Here is a 16399-nt window from a genome sequence, read left to right as displayed (position 1 = left end):
GAACAAAGGTAAAATCAAGATTCGGTGGCAGCTTAGTGACTAGCAAAACACCGAGCTTGAACTGCAAAATCACTTCAGAAAAAATCAGTTCAGAAAGGACTAATTTTAAATAGAGAAGCAATTCACTTTAAATAAAAAACCTCAGGCACATGGTTTTTGCTTTTATTTTCCTTTGCAATATTTGGTTAAAATAGCTGTCTGTCTGTTTGTCTGTCTAACATCTATCTATCTAAGCTATATAAATAACTTGCATGCTTGTGTATATCATACATACTAAAATTAACAGATTCCTACATTGAGTCTCAAAGTTTTTTCCTTTTGCAAAGCTACGCCTGTCCCCTTCCTGTGAGTGCTCCACCTTCTAAGCACATGTTCCCACACATTGCCAGTGGAGAGGTAAAAGTAAAAGCATACCCTAGAAGGGAAAAAGTCTTCCTGAGATTTGGTACACATTCAAAAAGAACAATGATCAGGGATACAGCTCAGTGGTACAGTGCCTGCCTGGCAAGTATAAGATCCTGAGTTCAATTCTCAGTACAAAAAAAGAACAAAATCAGTGTCTGTGCTTTTCAACAGTAAACTTGGGCTGATGAGATGTTATGTTAGGTACACAGAAAAATAATCCCATATATTAATGATACATTTTGAGTGCCATAGAATTTATACTTACAATTAACATTAACACGTACTTGAAAATCTATCTTTTTAAAGTCTCCAATTTGCTAAAACCACTTGTATCAGGATAGTTGTACTGAAATGTGGAAAGCAGCTTGCATTTCCCACGCTTGCTATTTCATAGTCAAAGATAGCAACTTAGCTAAGTTCTATTACTAAAATATGATGTTTAAAAAACCATGCTTCTATCTACTGACTTTGTAAGCTCAAGAAATCATGGCTAAAATTATGTGTATCTGAATTAGTAAGCATTCCATTTTATTTCTGTATTTTGATTTTTTTTAATTTTTATTTATTTATTTATTTATTTTGGTTTTTGTTTCATCTGGAGATGGGACCTCACTTTGTAGCTCAGGTTAGCCTTGAACTGCCCGTCCTGCTTCACTTTCCTGAGTACCAGGATTATGGGTGTGCAGCGCCACACCTGGTTCTCCCAGGGGTTTCACGACCAAACTCTTTTCAATATGGAAAATTCCTTCCTCCAGCTTTTAAAACAGTGAAACAAGATGACTACTTGAGATGTAACATTACTGAGTAAACTGCCATTAGGAAGTTAGAAGCATTAAAATATAATTCTGCATTGTACTTTTAATGTCATTGTGAACAAACAGCTCCTGCGGAGTCAGGCAGGGATCCGGGAAGCGCAGCCGGCCCTGGGGCCCCTTCCCTCGCTGCGCGGAGACACGACAGAAGACCTTCGTGGAAGCAAGCGCTCGATTTCCACTCTGCACCTCCTGGGTTCCACTTCTTCACTTCCCTCAGGTACACCGACTTAACTACTCTGCCTTTAAATCCTCAAATACAGGGCTGGGCGGATGGCTCAGTGGAATAAGTGCTTGCCTAGCAAGTGCAAGGTCCTCATGTTTGATCCCTGGTACCGCCAAAAAAATCTTTTAAAAAATCCTCAAATACAATTGTTGAACTTACCTGCCAATGCATTTGAAGCACTAATTTATACATTTGGCTGTAGCTAAACTATGTTTGCAAATTATAAACAGAGGCTATTTTCATAGAACAAAACATTAAAAAGCCTCACTCACTCAAAACGTCCCTGAGCAGCCGCAGCACACAAGGGTGTGAAGCCGTCTTCGTCAGCAGTGTTGACTGCAGCTTCCGCACTCAGCAGCAATCTCACACAGTCTACGGATGTTTAACAGAAAGCAATTTTAATTCCCACCTTGCGTTTTGATGAGCCGACTTCTCTGCAAGCGGCACAGATCTGAAAGCCCATGGAGCTCTCTGCGCAGCTGACCTGAACAGCCCAAACACGGCCCACCTGAGATCCCAGCTATGTCGCAAGGAAAGTAGCTTCTCTTCCAGGATGATGCCCCACGCCCCCCCCCCTTTTTTTTGTATTTTAGGGAAGGATCTACAGGGTGTTCAGGGTCTCACTACTAGATGGACTCGGAGTGATCCGCCTGTTTACAGCCTCCCAAGAGCTGGGATCACAGGCGTGCGGCACCACGCCCAGTCTCAATTGCTGTCTCAGCGCGTCCCGGGGGCGGGGCGGCACTGCAGGCCTGGGGATCAACCCCTATCCCCTGCGCCTGCTGGCAGGGGATTTAATCTGCTAAACTGTTTGGCCGGCCCCCCCAAACTTTCTAAGGCATGAATTTTTCCAGTGCTTTGGGAAGAGTTACTGGTGGGTAGTGTCATGTTCCAGAAAAGGATTTACTATATTTTTTTCCCTCCCAGCCTGTATTAGAAATTATGTTTTTGTACAGCAAACAAAATCCATTTACCAACTTGGAACACCATTATTTCTATTTACATAGTTAAATTCTTACTTTATGATGCTAATTTAAGCATGAAGTGCCTTTCTGTAACAACCACCACACCCTGACTGCAGGAGTAAAGACAGTCACTGAAAAACAGTCATCCAGGGCACACACATTAACTGCTGCTCACGTTCACTTTGTTATTCCCATTTTTTTTTAAGAATTCAAAAGTACTCTGGAACAACTGGGCTATTTTAGCTCACCAGAATTTTCCATTTATCTGAATAAACTGACAATCATATGGCTCACATGTGCAATGCTATTTTAGTGTGTGCTTGCAGCTAATTCATTTCTTTCTGTACCACCATAATTTTAGTATTTTTAAACTACAGAATTTGCATTTTAAAGAACAGCAACTATTCCAAGTCTTCACTGACATGCCATATAGTTATATAACTTTTCAGTTCTCTGCAAAAGATTCCAACAAAGTATACGTCGTTGCAACTGTGGACCAATTTCAGACGTATGGCTCCTTGGAGCGACCCAAAGTCCCCTCACTGTAGCACTGGTGAAAGCCTAATAATGGTCCTTCTCTCCCATCAACTATTTCTAACAGAGAAGTTTTCTTGTTTTGAGCAAAAGGTCATAGATAGATGGCTTTATTCTAAAATGCGCTTTATGGCTAATAGACCTCAGACTTCTAAGTGTACTTTTCATTGTGCATAGAACATTTTTAACTCGCTGCAGTAAAATTTTACATTAAATAACTATGTATGTTGAATTCTTTAATGTTTATAGAACTTTAAATCTCAGGTGAAAAATTATCCACTGCTACCTCTAAGAGAAAACTGAAACCAAAATGAACTTCTTGCCCCTAATAATGGTTACAAGGACTTTCACCTTCCGTACTTTGTCAAGTGCATGCTGTGAAAAAAGATCACTCCATTTTTACCTGTATGTCCATTCTTAGCAGCAGAATACAAGGCAGAATGGCCATCTTCACAGGAGTAATTAATGTCCAGTCCTTCTTCATTAAGCAGCATTGATAATAAAGTGACATTTCCCTGGGCAGCAGCTTGCTGAAGAAGGGTGGGCCTGCCAGCCAGGGGCACAGGACCACCACTCATTAGCAAAGGGGTTAGGGAGGGTGACCAGCCTGTAGGTTAAAGTGACCCTTGTTAGAGAGAGGGAGTAAGGAAAAAAGATATTGCTATTCCCTCCTGAGTTACAGATGCACACACACACACACACACACACACACACACACACACACACACGTGAACACAGGTCCCTAGAGCATTATGTGGTTTCTAACAATATCAATTTGTTAATACTTTCAGAGCACAAGTCTGTACTGTTAGTATAGATCATATATCTGCTGCTAATGAAATTCGCACATGGTGACAAGTTATTTTTAGTTGTCAGTCTTACACAGAAAAGTGTTAAAGTAATGACTGGTTTTAGGAATTAAAGTGGATGTGACATTTTTAAACGCTTAAATTCTCCTTCAGAATTTCAAACAATTGGAATTTTGAAATGATATAAAGGTTTCCTCAATTTCAGTCTCAGTCTGAGAAAGTAAAATGTTATTTTTAGGTATAGGTAAAATGACAGTATGAAATAAAGACTTCCTTTCTTAACAATGTTTCAAATTTAATTATGAATTTTACATAACCTATTAAGATGTGTCTAATGCTGTCAAGGAATCTACTTATATTCTTTGAATTCCCTTATTTGGGAATAAAACTAATGGTGTTAGTTACTACTCAGTATTAACAGCTAATAGAAATACAACAGGTATAACCAGTTCTAGAATACAGCAACGCAAATATTCAATAACACTTCCATAGACTATGTTATTCAGCCAGCCTTACAACAGGTCTAACAAACTTTTAATCAGCCAACAAAACAGGACACTCTACCATGTAGTTTTAACAAGAATCACTAAGAGTTATCAGGGTTAGATACTGCTCATCAGAATTTAGAAGCTTTAGAAGAGAATCTGTTAAGGGTATGAAGTTGGTTGTACACAGCATGGAAAATTTTCTTTATTCTTCCTTGTTCAAAAAGCTGCAAAAACAGTAACGTAAAACGTTTATTTAATATGATATATATGTATTTGTATCTTTTAGGCTTAAGTACAGTGAGCTTCCAAAATAAGTCATTCTTGTTTTCTTTTTAAAGAAATCCAATATTTCTAAAGAGCACTGAGGACAAACACAAGAAATCATTCCTTAGGGTACACTTTCCACTAACATACGGTAAATACCCTTTAATCATATCCAATAGACAGATGTTTTACAATTCCTGCACTTTAGTATCAGAACCATACTCTAGATAGAAGGGTATTTATTATATTCATATATGTTTATAGTACTCAATTGTTATTATTAAATCCCAAGCCACTGGCCTTTAATTATTTTAATAAATATCGAAGAAACTTCTCTGTAAAAAGTTCTTTATAAGGGCCAGGGAGATGGCTCAGTGGAATAAGCACTTCCCTGGCAAGTGCAAGGACCTGAGTTCAATCCCTGGTTCCTAAAAAAAAAAGAAAAAGAAAAAAAGATATCCTATTTACAAAAAGTTCTTTATAAAAAGACTAAACAAGGCATTTATACAAATGAGACTGTATTATTTTTTAAAAACTGGCTGTACCTTCATAATCAATTACTTGGATCTGTGAAATAGTTTGGGTTTACCCTATTAGGATTATTGTAGTGACAGACAAAATGCTCATAAAATTCAGTATTTATCTAAACTTTGGGGTGTTTTCCCATTGATATTCATTAGGTCTTCTTACAAAAGTTGTATTTTTACTTCATACTTACAAGAAGGCTCCTCTCTGGTACATTTTACCTTTTGTATTTTCTTAAAAACAAACACACAGAAAGAACAGGCCCATAAAAATTAAATCAGTACTTATTAGAAATGGATGATAAACAGAGAAATCATAAACACCTAGGTATGAAACCTTGACTGTAAAGCACATACAGGCAATAAAAGGCGCCACACTACAGCCCTCTGTGGAACAGGACGGACTATGGCTCATGCTGTTGGTGTCTCTGTCTTTCTCTCATTCTCATCTTGTCCAAGGTGTCTTCATGATTATTATTACTTCTTACGTATTTAGTACAGGGGCTACAGGGTCTCACGAAACAGATGGGACTCGTAGTGATCCTTCTGTTTTCAGCCTTCCAAGCACTGGGATTACAGGTGCGCATCACCACGCCCAGTCTCAGTCACTGTCTCAGCATGCCCCGGGGGCGGGGCAGGCACGGCACACCAGGGATGGAACCCCGGCCCTGAGTCTGCCTAAGCAGGCACTTTAATCTGTTGAGCTATCTAGCCAGCCCTTGACATTTTTTATGAATATTAACATATATATATTAAATAATTGCTATTCTTTTTAGGGGCAGTTTGAAATAGGGTCTTGCTATATAGTCCAGGCTGGCCTTAAACTCACAGTAATCCTCCTACCATAGCCTCCCACGGGCTGGGATGCTGATGACAGACATGTCATCCCATGCCTGGCACAACTGGCAATCCATGGGAATTTTGTTTTCATTCTGTTTTTCTAGGCTTTAGGAGGGACAATTTAAATGTTAATATATTTTCTAACTGCTTAATATGAAAATATTATAATAAAGATATAATTTCCTGGAAAATCCTATTGTAATGTTAAATTATCTGAAAGATAAAAATGCTTTTACTTTTTTTTTTTAGATAGGCTCTTACTAGGTAGCGTAGGCTGGTCTCAAAGTCCTCATTGTCTTGCCTCAGCCTCCAGTGTGCTAGACTTAGGGTCATGTGCCATTACATCGAGCAAGGTAAGGGCTTTATTCAAAATTTCTCTCAATTCTTGGACCTTGCAAGAGTCTCATAGTTCTCTTTCTGTCCCACAGAACTATAGAATGTTAGTTTCCTTATTTTCTTAAAAGACTGTAAGAGATTTAAAAATTTTTATAAAAATGATTTACAATGCCGTGTATTATTAAACATTAAATGTTACATATTAACAATCACTCTGATTTTTTGTAGCACAAACTTATTGTTAACAAGCTGTTGCAGATATAGGAAAAACAAAATGAAATTCACTATAAGCATGACTGTTCATTTGAAATACCCGGCAATGACACAAATGGCAACTTTTAGTTGACTGGTCTGGTCATCGCAGAGCAGGCCTACAGTCAGTCACACAGCTACTCGAATGGTGTTAGGAAAGGCATTCAACTTGGCAGTGTCATACGCAAACATCATAAAGTGAGCATCACACGCGACATGCCAGGAAAGGAACAGAGAACATGCAGCGGCGGATGGAGGATGAACAGCTTCCGGCATCAGCTTCAGAGAGGGGAGAAGGTTAATGTCACAGCCCAGATTATTCTTGTGTTCTGATTTAGCCTTTAAGCCAATCATCATGAGAATAACTTTTAAAATATATGTTTAATTAAAGGAAGAAAGTCTGAACCAAACTAAATAAAATGTGCCAAACAACAGAAGAAAGAAAGAAAGAATTTCTAAGGGTATGGAAACTCAGCTGCCTGGGGGATTTATGCTTTAGGCTTATGTTCACCCACAAATCGAAATGGGTTGACTGACAAGAAAAACAAAGTCTAACTCATTTGGAATTTAAAACATTGTTTTGAAATTTAGGATGTGGCTATAAAAGTTACTAGTCAATTTAAAGTAATTTATCATGCAATCCACTTCTGTTATTCTAATTCTCCTCAGACATTTAACTTAATTGCAACTGTCATAGACAGAAATTGATGTGGACATACAACATTTTAGAATTTGAAAGACAGGAGATCTAGCAGTCCTCCAGAAGGGAAACGCAGTGGACTGCTGCTTCACAATTTATCAGACAAATTTAAGACATCCTTTGGTTTGGAAATTGTTTTCATTTTTAGATGGCAAAACTAATAGCACAGAGAAATCTGCTCTCCAGGGTGATGAGCAGTCAGGGCAGAGACGGGCTACCCTTGCCTTCGTACACTCAAACCGCACTCCTTTGATCATGGAAATGGAAACAGACATCTTCCAGGTCTCTGGCACATGTGCTGTCCCCACCTCAGTTGCCAGTGATGACAGTGGTGCTAGTGGATGTTTGTGTTAATATCCTCCAGTGGGCGTATGGCCTGGAGGAGAACAAGCTCACCCAGGCACAAGTCTGTGTTACAAACCTGGTCGCAGGGAGCTCAGGGGCTTACCACGTGCAGTGGGCGTGCTGACGCAAGCTGGTCGACAGAGCTGGGGATGTAGTTCAGTAGGACAGCACTTACTCAATGTGCATAAGGCCTGCTCCTCAGCATCACCAAAAGAAGAAAAAGTGGGGTGATCTAAGTGGAATGTAGAGTTAAAATTCTGTCTCACTGAAAACTGAGGCTGGCCTAGACCCCCGCTTGAGAAGCAAAGTTACACACCTCTCACATGTGATGGTGGTAGCATTTCTATCCCCTAACCAGATGAAGAGATGCTCAGGAAACACTAGGAGGACCAGTGACATCAGGTACCAAGACGTCAGGTACCTCCTCTCTTCCTTAAGGAGCCTCATGTCCACCAAACCTCAGTACTGGGGACTGAAACTAGGACCTTCAGACTGAGATACTACCCAGAACTTTTATTGTTTAGGACGGGGTCTCATTAGTTTGCCCAGGTTGAGTTCAAATTGCAGTTCTTCTGCCTCAGCTTCCCCGAGTGCTGGGATTGTAGGCACACACCACCTAGACTGGCTCGGAAGCCACAGTTGCACTTGAACAACAGAAACCCGTTATCCTACCAAAGCTAACCCTATTTTGGCCAAGCTACAGAAACCAGAGAATAGAAAGCAAGGACCCAATTCTATGTACCATCAATGGTTGCCATGTTTTTGAAACCACTATGCATATACTATCTTTGGTTCCCTAGGCAAAAGCAAAAGGTATTCTTCAGAGAAGATTCCACTGTAACCTAGATAGTTGTTCTAGAAAATATGTAACAAGTCAGAAATTCTACATCTTTCAAAGCTTAAAATCATGCCAACAAGATGCTTCTCAGTCATAGATGCCGGTCTTAAAGTTTCTCTGCCAAGACCAACAAACATCTACTGCTAGGCCCCAGATCACACTGGAGACCAGAGCAACCGCCAGGGGAGCCTCACCACACCGAAGGACACATGGCTCGTACTGAAAGGAAAACAACCCAGCAGAATTTACATATCCTGGGTGACGTTTCCCATTTTACAGTCTACACAGTCAAAGCATACCACTGCTCCACAGGTTTTTGAAAATGTGAAGGCAGTTTAAAGATCTAAGGGTGCATTCTCCATTTCTCCCTCTCTTTTAGGGGTGGGTGTAATTTTTGAGATGCAACCAACATTATCTCAGATCATGAGAAGCGCTGTCCAGGTCAGTAATACCTTTTTTTGTTTGTTTGGGCTTTTTTTTTTTTTTTTGTATTTTAGGGACCAGTCTACAGAGTGTTCAGGGTCTCATTACTAGATCAGACTTGTAGTGATCCGCCTGTTTAGAGCCTTCCAAGAGCTGGGATCGAACTCCCCTGCTGCTGTTCCTGCTTACAGGAGCTTTCATCTGCTGAGCTAAGTGGCCAGCCCTAGTAATACCATTTTGAGTAAAAATGTTGATGGCTATAAAGATATCACACAATGCTGTAAGCCAACAATATCATTGAGGCAACCACACCGCCTCTACTGAATGATTACTCAGGCTGGCCCAAGCTCAATGCTATGCTTCTGACTTGTGATAGAATTTATTCCCAACAGCCGCCCCCACCCCAAGAATAGACTAAGTTCCACATAAAGGAAAAGGAAACTTGCTCAGTGTGGGAAACATCCCTGAAACTGCAGTTACAAATAGCAGAACCTAGATTTCAACACGAATCTGAGTAACTGCAAAGCCCTTGCCATTCCTAATCCTTAAGTTTGCAGCCTCTCAAAGAGCTTAATTTCAAGTGGACAGCTTATAATTGGATAAATTATGGTGTACTGATCTCATTACCTCACAGTATTACCTGTTTTTCTCATTCTCCCATCTATGCTTTCAATATGATAATACTTAAATCTTCTTTTAGTTTTTAAACTTCCCTCCCTAACACCAACACCTCCAAACATCAACACACTGACACTGTAGCGTTATTTTACAGCCACAGATGCCCAACAAAGGATTAACCCAGCAGGGATGGAGGCTATGTTGGTAGCAGAATGTTTGCCTAGGGTACACTAGGTCCTGGTTCTAGAACTAAAAAGAAAAAAGAGAAAGAAAGAAAGAAAGAAAGAAAGAAAGAAAGAAAGAAAGAAAGAAAGAAAGAAAGAAAGAAAGAAAACTAATACAGCATGGCAATAAAAAGCAATGTCTGTTTTGAAGCTGAGGACAACGGCCCATACCTGTAAACCCAGCTACTTGGGAAGCTGACACAGGAGGACTGCACATTCCAGGACAGCCTGGACAGTATAGCAGGGCACTATCTGAAAAGTAACAAGAGCTGAGGATGTAGCTCGGTGACAGAGCACTTTCCTAGCATCCCCAGGTCCTTGTGTTCAACCCTCAGTAAGGAGCAGAAAGGAGTGTATTTCCGCTAAAAATGAGGAGGAAAAAAAAGATCTAGTTCTGTTTGCAACAGCCCCAGATTCAATGACTTTAAAAATTACTTCTGTGATGGAAAGCTCTTATAAAATAGCCCACGTGCTGTATGATCTATCTGTCCTCCATGCCAGAAGACGATAGCTTAAAATAACATGAAAGACTTTTGAAATAAACTAAGAACACTCATTTCTAAGGTAAGAACAGAACCTTAACATCAACTAATATTAAACCTCAACATCAAATTAATATTAAAGCTCAGAATATACCAATGATAGAACAAATCTGATCAATTTATTATTTCAGAAAGTCCTGACTTAAAAGAGAAAAATCCCAGAAGGGACAGAACCAAACACACTGTCTGATCATGATCCATTGAGTTTTTGTGAGATAAATATTTAATAAGAAGAGATACTCTTTCTGCTTATTGAAATGTTTTAGTCACTCTAAATTAATGTTCTCCATGTGTTTCAAATCACTATTTTCAAGTTGTCTTAAAAGAAAGCACTTAGCATAATGAAACCGCAATTCATAGAGAAAGCTGAATCACCATACCCAGGAGCTGTTAAAGAAAATTACAAAAGAGAGGAAAGAAATACGAAGACAAAAATCAAATTTTAAAAAAAGTTTCAAAGCAATGTGAAGAAAATTAAAGCAAGTGAGAGGACAGGCCACAGTCTTTAAAAGGGTATAAGATTTCAATCCCTTTACCTGATGCTGTTACCAGGAGGCTGTCTGAGGCACCTGGCCTACGGGATGAGGCACTAATGGGGCGTATGGAAGAGCGAAAGGCATTGGTTGTGGGGACAACAAGGGACCTGTCTGAACATGCAGGTGGGCTCAGTCCAGGGGATCCAGCAGGCCAGGCACCCACCTGAGATGTGGCCAGGGCTGAGACTGCACAGCCTGCAGGTGCCACAGTTAAATCTATGGATGGTTTTGGTGGCAGCTGAGGGGAGGATGCTTTGGGGGCGTTCTCCTCATTTGTTACCCTGCTCCCTTGTGGCAGAGTGGAGGGAGGTGAAACCGCACTTTTGTTATCAACTTTGGCCCCTGCATTTGAGGCCCTGCTACTATCCATCATAACCTTGATTTGGGGATGTGGTGGAGAAGGTGTCTGGGAGAGCCCTGGCTTTTTTGGAGGAATGGGAGGAGGATTTCCTCTGTCAACACGTGGTACACCAGGAGTCTTTAAACTGGTTCGACCAACTGGAGGGTGGGTGCCACCCTCCCCTGCAGGGGGCGCTCCAGGCCTAGAGGGGGCACCTGCTTGTGGGCTTGTAAATCTTGATAGTGCTTGGGTGACAGTATTCCGAGCTAGCTGTTTGGCCACAAGGTTGTCACGGCTGGTAGGAGAGATATCTCTTGAAGGAGGACTTTGTGTAGTGTTTCCATTTTGGTCTGGGTCATTAGCATTGCCCTGAAATCTGAATCTAGCTGCTTGGATCCGCGGGTTTAGACCTGGATGCAAAGATGCATTTGCACACGGTGAATGTAAACTGTGTGCTGGGGGAGCCTGTGAGTGGGCCTGGGGAGCCGCGCCTGACGGCTGGGCAGGCAAGGGGGGCGCACTACTGGGAAGCGCTGGGGTGCTACTTGTCACATCAGGGGCTGAGCCACAGCTTGGTCCGTTTTCCTCCACTCGGCTTGCACCTGGAGGTAGGGCAGCGGACACGGGCTGCTGAGAGTAGCTGATCAAGTCGCCGTGGGAAGCCTGCCTGTCAATACTGGGTCTAACCAGCGGGGCGCTGGCGCACACGTTCGCCTTTGCGCTCGCAGAGATGCGCGAGCTCCCCGCAGAAGGCTTAGCAGGCATGGTCAGAGGCGCCTTCTTCCCAGGCTCACTGCTTTCGGTCACCAGGTCAGTCTGACAAGTAACAGACTTAGCTACAGGTCCTTCTGTCCCCACAGACACGGAAACCAATCGCCTATCTTTTGTCTTCCGTGGGAGGGAAAGGCTGGGCTTGCTGTCACCTCCTCTTTTCAGCTGCTCCGTCGTTTTCTTCATCTTGTCTATCTCCTCTTGGAGGTCAGAGCTGTGTGCCTCTTCTCGGCTCAGCTTGGCACGAAGCCGCTCCCGCTCAGTGTCAAGCTCGGAGAGCTGCTTCTCCATCTGAGCCTCCATTTCTGCGCTTCGTCGCTTCTCCGCCGAGAGCGCCTCCTCTAATTCACGTGTCTTTTTCCTCTCCTCCTCCAGCGTGGCCACCACTCCTTCCAGCTTCTGGGCTTCCTCTATGACTCTGCCCGAGAGCTGCTTACACTCCTTCACCAGCATCAGGACCACCTGCTTGTTCTTGCCCCGCTCCTCCTCCAGGCGGGTGGCCAGCTTCCTGTGCTCCTGCTCAAGAGCTTGTAGCTGGAGCTTTTCCATTTCCAGCTGGAAAACATTCACAGGGAAGCCCATGTTAATAAACACACAGTATTCTTTTCACCAAAGAGGTTTTGGGGGAAGGTTTTATTAATTTTCTAACTGCTATATGGTTTTCATTAGCAATAATGCCACATTTTGAAAATGTGTTGTGATAAAAATATTTTAAAAAGACCATTAAAATGAGAAAATAGCTGTAAAATAGTTTTGTGAAAATATCCAGGTTACAACAACAATTGTTCTAATGTATCAAAGTACATAAAAAGAGGACAATAATCAGATAATTCTGTGCCTCAGCAATTCAGTTCAATTTCTGTTAAAGTAGAATTCAGTGAGGGAACTAGCAACATTTATTTATTTATTTATCTCTTTATTTATTTAATGTATTTGGTACAGGGTCTCACTCTGCAGATCCAACTCCTAGCGAGCCTCCTGTTTTCAGTCTCCCCACCACAGGGATTACAGGTGTGGACCATGCCCAGCCTTGGTGGTCAGCTCTGGGGGCAGGGCCGGCGGGGCTTGCAGTAGGGGTAAAGGGGAATCGAATCCCAGGTCCCTACACTTGCCTAAGGAGGCATTTAGTTCACTGAGCTGTCTCGCCAGCCCTACTAGTGATATTTAAAAGGTTCAATGCTTTCAAATACTCATTAATCTTTAAGGTTCGAGTAGACTGAGCGGGTTAAAGACACGGAAAGCACCTTTTCTCTTCTTTAGATGTTAAAAACAAATCTCATTCTATTGTACTTTTCTTTAATTGTGCTTAACAGATAAGGGATTTTTTTTTCTTTCAAATTGATAATTAGTGTTAAGGTGGTTAATAGGCCATTTTTCTAACAGGTAATCCTTAGCATTTTTTCACAGTAAAAAATATTTTAAGTTATACACATGCTGCAAATATAATACTATTCTACTTAGCAGCCTACAGTATAGTCTTAGCAGAACACTTAAGTAATTCACTGGAAGATGAAAATATTTATTTCAATATTTGCTTCACTACAATAATCTGACACTAACCCTACAGTATGTTCCCATGAAAGTTCCTGGTATTTATTGAAGTCAAATTCCAATCATCCATAACAGAGTAAAGACACATTAAATTGGGTTACTGCCCAGCTAGGGATAAGAGATACTATTTATTTGGGATGCTTTCTCCCTTGAACAGGTTTTTAATTAATTTATTTATTTATTTTGTGTGTGTGGCCTGCTCAGTCCACCAGGGGGCGGGCTGGCTGGCATGTGGTGCTGGGGGATTGAACCGCGGTCCCCGTACTTTGATTGGCTTAGTTTATTAGGTGCTTTAGACCACTGAGCCATCTCACCAGAGGCCATGACCTCCTGGGGCTTGAAAGGCTACACCAAAGCTGAAGCACCAGACTCACCAAAACATTAGATACCATATAATGCAGATTACTCTCTCTGCATATCCTCTCTGCATATTACAGAGGTAAATGTAGGCCACCCACCTAGCTCAGCTCGTAGGAGTCTCTTTCCCACAGTTCTCAGTCAATCCTCAAGCCACTCCCCCACTGAATAAAACTGGGTGAGGCCCTGGGTCACTCTCTGGGTTCCAGAAAGCCATCTTCATGGCTGGACTTAGAGCCCCTTGACTCCCCGATGATTGAAGATATAATTTAGTGTCTTTATTTTCGCCGTGGGTTGCATTGTAAGTGGTAGTTTGGTATCAATTTGATGGGATTCCAATAACATAACTTTGGGATTACAAATATTGGCTTCTTGGACCGAGATGAGGACCTGGAAGTGTCTCCTACAAAAGGACTGTCAGTCTACCTCAGAGACTCCTTTATCAAGAGAATCCAAACGTACTCCCTTGCTCCCCGCTGCACAGCATCCAGTCTCCTCCCGTCAGCCTTTATTAAAGCCTCACCAGCCTGTCGAGGTTCTTCTGTTCAATCTAAGGGGAAATGGTTTCCATCTGTTCAGCATTAGACTCTCCTTTAGCAATTACCTTTCTTCTTTTGTGTCACCTTTGGGACTTGCTCCATCAATTATTACATTGCTCTTTATAAATACTGAGCATCTGCTCTTTATGAAATCCTTCTGTTCAGGGCAGAAACAAAGTTCTACACTTGAATTTGTGGAGAAGGTGCACTGGCGATTAAAACTAAGGGCTTCCCACAAAACTCCATCTCCCCTGCCTCCACTTTGAGATTGAGCTTTCCACATTGCCCAGACTGGGCTTAAATGTGCAATTTTCCTGCCTCAGCCTCCCAGAGTGCTAGAATTACAGGAATGTACCACTGGGGCCAGCAAATACAATTTTTATATTAAAAATATTCCTTGACCATTCTGTGCAGAGACAAAGTCTTTGAGCTTAAAAGACTATAATGTATCAACTTTTGATGCCAAACTTCTTAGCTGTGTGAGACTTTAATAAGTTAGTACTCTAAAACTTGGATGTGTATGTTCCCCTTATTTGCAAATTAGAGTGTAGCAGTAACACCTTTACAGTGTCAGATGTAAGACCCATGTGTTAAAAATGAAAGAAGGTCCTTGTCTTGGGCAAAGCTGCCATGCTAAGACAGACTCATGCACACTAGAGTTCCACACCATCAGGATTAAACTAAACTATTTATCTGATCTTGAAGGAAGTCAAAACTAGGTAACAGCAAAATTTCCCAAACTGGTCAGGATAAATAAACGTGATGAAGAAGTTTCCTCTGTTTTAATAACTGACATAGCCCGATGTTAACTAACCAGTTAGTTTTCTATTCTGTCTTCCTGTCCCTGTTACAAGGAAGTAACTTTAAAATGACCAATCCATTGTGTTGTTCCCTTGTTTCTGCTTTCTTCAGCCTTTCTTGGTCTAGAAAACCAGGCTCAGGCCATCAAAACACTTACTCTATTTTATGGAGTGAAGTGTTGCCCAATTCTAGAATAAAAATAAAACCAATCAAGATCATTAAGCCACCTGGGCATGATGGCGCTATTTGAGAGGCTGAGGCAGGAGGATCACAAGTGGTAGGCTGTCACGGGCAACTTGGCAAGATCCTGACTCAAAATGAAATAAAAAAGCTTGGGAATATTGCTCAGCACTAGAACACTAGCTTAGCATGTGCAATGCCCTGGGTTCAATATTAGTACGGTCCCCTTGTTCCCGAATCATATATAAAACATATATAGCACATATATTTTATATAAATATGGTAAGTCCATGATTCATCAAGTTGTGTTCCAGAATTCTTTATAGTTTTGTTTATGTTAACAAAGTGAGTCTTATATTATGTATCTCTAAAAGTTTGCAACTTGAATATAAGTTACTTACTGCACACATGTGTGTGCATTTTATATATGTATGTATATATACATATATATACACACACATAATATATACATATAACACACACACACAAAATTCCTTAGCAAAATATTTCAAGAATGTAATATTGGCTCAATACTCAAAAAGAAAGCGCATCATACTAGAGAACAGAAGTCAGTCATCATGTATGATGAACAGAAGTCACCAACTATCATTGCAGGAGAACAGGAAGACCCTGATTATCTCAACAGGTGGAGCTAAATCGTTTTTCAAAATTAAAAAAAAACAACATTCACAATGAAACAACCCTTCAATAAGAAATAGAATGGCAACTCAAAGACATAAAGCAAAACTCTCAATATATTTTATGGTGAAAATGGAATATTTTCTCCTTAAGAAAAGGAAAGAGGGCAAAGAGGCCCGCAGTCACAACTGCTTTTGACACTTGGGTAGATGTTCCAAGCTCTGCAGTATGTGGGTGTGTGAGGGAAAAGGCAGGCAGGCACCAATTTAGAAAAGCAAAATGTGCCTTACTTACATATAATACATTTACAAAGAAAATGAAGTATAATATTGTTATAGTTTGTGTCTAGTTGTTCAGCCCAAAGTCTCATGTAAGTCATACGGTAGACTTTTAGAGTCTGTGATTAACTCATGATTCACTGGGAGTAAGGGTGTGAGTGCTATTGGGAAAGTGGGTGTGAGTGCTGCTGAGAGAATGGGCGTGAATGCTGCTGGAGCATGGGTGTGAGTGCTGCTGGAGTATGGGTGTGAGTGCTGCTGG

At 41.2% G+C, this 16399-nt stretch overlaps 1 protein-coding gene across 1 annotated transcript in view; it reads right to left on the bottom strand.

Moving 5' to 3' along the window:
- Positions 1 to 16399, bottom strand: part of Cttnbp2 (cortactin binding protein 2) — a 103286-nt gene that overhangs the window by 69338 nt on the left and 17549 nt on the right. The window contains exons 3-5 of the mRNA XM_012517754.2: positions 10682 to 12347; positions 3346 to 3549; positions 1716 to 1815 (exon numbers count right to left, since the gene is read on the bottom strand). Coding sequence (XP_012373208.1) covers positions 1716 to 1815; positions 3346 to 3549; positions 10682 to 12347 — 1970 coding nt within the window. The remainder of the gene's footprint in view (positions 1 to 1715; positions 1816 to 3345; positions 3550 to 10681; positions 12348 to 16399) is intronic.

This window comes from Octodon degus, unplaced genomic scaffold (assembly GCF_000260255.1).
Source record: "Octodon degus isolate 3935 unplaced genomic scaffold, OctDeg1.0 scaffold00213, whole genome shotgun sequence".
In the NCBI taxonomy this organism is placed as follows: domain Eukaryota; kingdom Metazoa; phylum Chordata; class Mammalia; order Rodentia; family Octodontidae; genus Octodon; species Octodon degus.
This window is presented reverse-complemented; position numbering and strand designations above follow the sequence as displayed.